Consider the following 5,000-nt stretch of genomic DNA (forward strand, 5'->3'; position numbering starts at 1 on the left):
TGTGGGATTCTGTTTCCTGACCAACCAGTGGCAAGCTACGGACCTGGAGGTGGACGACCCATTAAAGGAAGGAGCAGATGCAGCTCGAGCTGCCATCACCTTCTCCTTCTTCTCGATCTTCACCTGGGTAAGTCGCTGATAGATTCTGGTTTCACTCTCCTGCACTCTGGCAGGAGGAACAGAGCGATAGCGGAGTGGGTTTGACGCTGTTCCCTTCACTCCCGTTCCCGGCTCCCCACACCCCCTCCCCCACCCTGTCCCTTGACCTGGGGTCAAATCCGAACCCAGAGGGTTGACCATCCCTTGTCCGTTGAACTTCGAGGCTTGGACTAGACTTTGGGGCCCAGTCTTCATTCAGTCCCTATTTGGTAGAGACCCAATGAAGAAAACTAGCCCTAATTCTGCGCTTGGCGGGGATTTTGTAAGGCCTTACGGCCAACCTTCCTAAATTCCAGCAAGCGTTGGAGTTGGAGCTCCAACTTTTTGGGCTTCAATTACCAAACTGAGCACCACAGAATCACCCAGTAATCTCACTCCTGGACCATGTTGGAAGTGGCACAGGGTGGGGGCGGCGCGGTATCTGAACCTGGGGAGTGAGATACTTTGCAGAGAGGGGGCTTCCTCTGTATCTAACCCCGTGCTGTACCTGTCCTGGGAGTGTTTGATGGGGCCGGTGTAGAGGGAGCTTTACTCTGTATCTAATCCCGTGCTGTACCTGTCCTGGGAGTGTTTGATGGGGACAGTGTAGAGGGAGCTTTACTCTGTATCTAACCCCGTGCTGTACCTGTCCTGGGAGTGTTTGATGGGGACAGTGTAGAGGGAGCTTTACTCTGTATCTAACCCCGTGCTGTACCTGTCCTGGGAGTGTTTGATGGGGACAGTGTAGAGGGAGATTTACTCTGTATCTAACTCTGTGCTGTGCCTGTCCTGGGAGTGTTTGATGGGGACAGTGTAGAGGGAGCTTTACTCTGTATCTAACCCCGTGCTGTACCTGCCCTGGGAGTGTTTGATGGTGACAGTGTAGAGGGAGCTTTACTCTGTATCTAACCCCGTGCTGTCCCTGTCCTGGGATTGTTTGATGGGGACAGTGTAGACGGAGCTTTACTCTGTATCTAACCCATGCTGTACCTGTCCTGGGAGTGTTTGATGGGGACAGTGTAGACGGAGCTTTACTCTGTATCTAACCCATGCTGTACCTGCCCTGGGAGTGTTTAATGGGACAGTGTCCTGCTCACCATTCCGTAATGACATCGGGAAAAACTTCTGCATGCTGGGAGGCCTGGCAGGATTGGGCTGGGGTGTGATGGCCCTTGCAGTCAAATATCCCATAAAGGTTCCCCGTCTGCCTTCACATCTCAGGTGCTGGGTGGCAGTCAATGGATTCAGCAGCTCCGGAGGAGCGGGAGGATTGCAAATAAATAATGACATCTTGTCATCCAATTCTTGGTGTGCACCAAGACACAGTAAGCAGAGAATGCTTATTCTGACGGTTTGATATTTTCCAGCTCCTGTGTTAACCCTACATGTGTCAAGACATGTAGCCTGTGTGTAAATCTGACCTCCCTAATCTCCGATACCTCCTGCGTGTTTCACCCAATTCCCACACCTTCCTTTTCCAGGGTTATTTGGTCCTCTTTGCCATGGATCGATTAAAGGACATCACCTTCACAGAGGAATACAATAAATTGTTCCCAACACAGTCAACCCCTCCTCTCGCTTAACTGCACCATCCTGCACAGCTTTCAAACACTCAGTCTCTTTGGGGCAGGGGCTGAACACCACATGAGCTGTTAGACTATCTGGCTTGCCTGAGCAGCTTTGTCTCCTGCTGCTGTAACTCTTGATTGTGGCGACTAATCTGATTAACAAGGGAGAAAGGATTTTCTCACCTGTAGAGATCAGCAGGTGCAGCTCTGTGATCAACCCCTCTCGATCCCTGTCTCTCTCTGGCAGGGCGTTGACTGTCAGTCAGTATGTGTGATGTCAAAGATGCTCAGGAACCCTCAGAATCAGCTCACTGTTGTATTCCTGTCTCGTCACCAATCCCACATTTTCTGCTGCTGCATCTAGCCCACTGTCGCCTGCACCCCCACTGCCCCCCAAACACTCTGTGTTGTAACTGACTTTATTTAACACATATCATCATTTCAGTTCAAAGTTACTTTATTTCTGTGAACAGGAAGCAGTCGATGACTCCCCATCCATTTACTGACTCCAGCAGAGAGGAATTCCATCCCTTTTCTGCTTTCTCAGCTGCATAGAGCAGAGTGAGGAGTGGGAGAGCAACTCCCCCCAAACACAGTTAGCGTCTCCCACCACCCCTGACCCCCTCTGTCCCCCTTCACCACCCCCGTCCCCCTTCACCCCCTGACCCCCTCTGTCCTCCTTCACTCCGTGACCTGCCCTGTCCCCTTTCACCCCCCCCCCCGGATCTGCCCTCTCACCTTCACCCCTTGACCCGCCTTCTCCCCCTTCACCCCATAACCCGCCCTCTCCCCCTTCAACCCCTGACCCTGCCCTGTCCCCTTTCAGCCCCCTGACACGCCCTCTCCCCCTTCACCCCCCCGACACGCCCTCTCCCCCTTCACCCCCCGACACGCCCTTTCCCCCTTCACCCCCCGACACGCCCTCTCCCCCTTCACCCCCCCGACACGCCCTCTCCCCCTTCACCCCCCGACACGCCCTCTCCCCCTTCACCCCCCGACACGCCCTCTCCCCCTTCACCCCCCGACACGCCCTTTCCCCCTTCACCCCCCGACACGCCCTTTCCCCCTTCACCCCCCGACACGCCCTCTCCCCCTTCACCCCCCGACACGCCCTCTCCCCCTTCACCCCCCGACACGCCCTCTCCCCCTTCACCCCCCGACACGCCCTCTCCCCCTTCACCCCCCGACACGCCCTCTCCCCCTTCACCCCCCGACACGCCCTCTCCCCCTTCACCCCCCGACACGCCCTCTCCCCCTTCACCCCCCGACACGCCCTCTCCCCCTTCACCCCCCGACACGCCCTCTCCCCCTTCACCCCCCGACACGCCCTCTCCCCCTTCACCCCCCGACACGCCCTCTCCCCCTTCACCCCCCGACACGCCCTCTCCCCCTTCACCCCCCGACACGCCCTCTCCTCCTTCACCCCCCGACACGCCCTCTCCTCCTTCACCCCCCGACACGCCCTCTCCCCCTTCACCCCCCGACACGCCCTCTCCCCCTTCACCCCCCCGACACGCCCTCTCCCCCTTCACCCCCCGACACGCCCTCTCCCCCTTCACCCCCCGACACGCCCTCTCCCCTTGGCACGAATTATTTATCTTCGTCACTGTCTCCATTCCAGTGAATAGCCTTCACCTGACACCTGGATGATGGTTTTACATCAGCTCCTTTGCACAGATCCAAACTACTGGTTGTATATTAGCTTTCAATCTTCCCTCCATCCCCACAATTTTTCCATTGTTTACTGCTGAGCAGGGGACTGGAATCTGTAGATCCTAAATTTTCATGTTTTAGAATTGAATTGATGTCTGGCAAAGGCTCTTGCTCGTTAAGAAGTGGGTTAATCTCCTCAGCTCAGCTGACAGAGTCCGTGACAATTTCTATTTTCTATGTCTGCCTGTGTGTGTCATTTATCTGCAGAGATGCAGAACAATTTACAGCTTGGATTTGTCGCACTGCACACATTAAACACCTTTAAAACTGACACCTAATGTGTTAACCATGTAAACTTTGATCTAACCCATAATGTGCTTTCAGAAGGTCATTTTTTAACATTCCGCATGTTAACAACACTAACCGCTGTGTCCTCCCTTTGTTCCATCTCTTGTCTGTTTTCCTGTCCCCTCCCTCTCTCTCTGTGGTTCCCCCCCCTCTCTCTCTGTGGTTCCCCCCACTCTCTCTGTGGTTCCCCCCCCCCTCTCTCTGTGGTTCCCCCCCCCCTCTCTCTGTGGTTCCCCCCTCTCTCTCTGTGGTTCCCCCCTCTCTCTCTGTGGTTCCCCCTTCTCTCTGTGGTTCCCCCCCCTTTCTCTGTGGTTCCCCCCTCTCTCTCTGTGGTTCCCCCCTCTCTCTCTGTGGTTCCCCCCTCTCTCTCTGTGGTTCCCCCCTCTCTCTCTGTGGTTCCCCCCTCTCTCTCTGTGGTTCCCCCCTCTCTCTCTGTGGTTCCCCCCTCTCTCTCTGTGGTTCCCCCTTTTCTCTCTCTCTCTCTCTCTCTCTCTCTCTCTCTGTGTTTCCCCTACTCCTTCCTTTCCTCGCTGGGTCCCCCCCCCCCCTCTCTCTCTCTCTCTTCCTCCCCTCCACTGTCTCCCTTTGCCTCTGTTCTCTGCGTCTGTCTGTGATTCTCCCTCGCGGCTGCCCCCCCCCCCTCTCGTTCTGTCCCCCTCTGTCTCCATTGAAAGGCTGCTCAGGCGTTCCTGGGATACCAGAGGTACCGTCTGGGGGCCGACTCTGCCCTTTTCTCGCAGGAGTACACGGATCCAAGCCAGGACACCTCAGCCCCTTACACCCCGTACATCTCCGGGGACGAAATGGAAGTCCCAGGGTCTTACCAGCAACCCCTCTCGACAGGCGCCTACACAAGCAGCTCGGAGGGATATCAGACACAGGACTACTGAGCACTCTGAGGGTGAGCAAACTGACAGCCAGGCAAGAGTAAAACAGAAATGAGAATCCCTCGCAGAGAATCTTTACACATTTTACTGGGCAACCCTTGGTTTAAACAAGAGAAAACTCTGACAAACCAGAAGTGTGCATCATCACTTTGTTTGAAGTTACATTGTCCTTGGGTCAGAGTTTAATATCCTTCAGTTTGAGCCTCACTTTGTAACTCCTGCAGATCCTCAAAGTGGACATAAAATACCTGATTTCTTAGTCGTCTGTTCTCTAAGACCCGGATCAGTTGAGTACAGGTCATTTTTGATGCAATGGTATATATATGTATATATTTATTTTAATTAAAGGTTTATTTATCGACTTGTGAAGGCGGTTGGTCACTTAAAGCTCGTCTCCTCTCCCGAT

The 5,000-nt window shown here is 54.6% G+C and overlaps 1 protein-coding gene across 1 annotated transcript in view; it reads left to right on the forward strand.

Moving 5' to 3' along the window:
* Positions 1–4,952, forward strand: part of LOC144669351 (synaptogyrin-1-like) — a 17,737-nt gene extending 12,785 nt beyond the window's left edge. The window contains exons 2-3 of the mRNA XM_078531714.1: positions 5–127; positions 4,382–4,952. Of these exons, the coding sequence (XP_078387840.1) occupies positions 5–127; positions 4,382–4,597 (339 nt within the window). The 3' untranslated portion in view covers positions 4,598–4,952. The remainder of the gene's footprint in view (positions 1–4; positions 128–4,381) is intronic.
* The last annotated feature ends 48 nt before the right edge of the window (positions 4,953–5,000 follow it).

The sequence above is a fragment of the Cetorhinus maximus genome, chromosome 29 (genome assembly GCF_964194155.1).
Source record: "Cetorhinus maximus chromosome 29, sCetMax3.hap1.1, whole genome shotgun sequence".
NCBI classification, from domain to species: domain Eukaryota; kingdom Metazoa; phylum Chordata; class Chondrichthyes; order Lamniformes; family Cetorhinidae; genus Cetorhinus; species Cetorhinus maximus.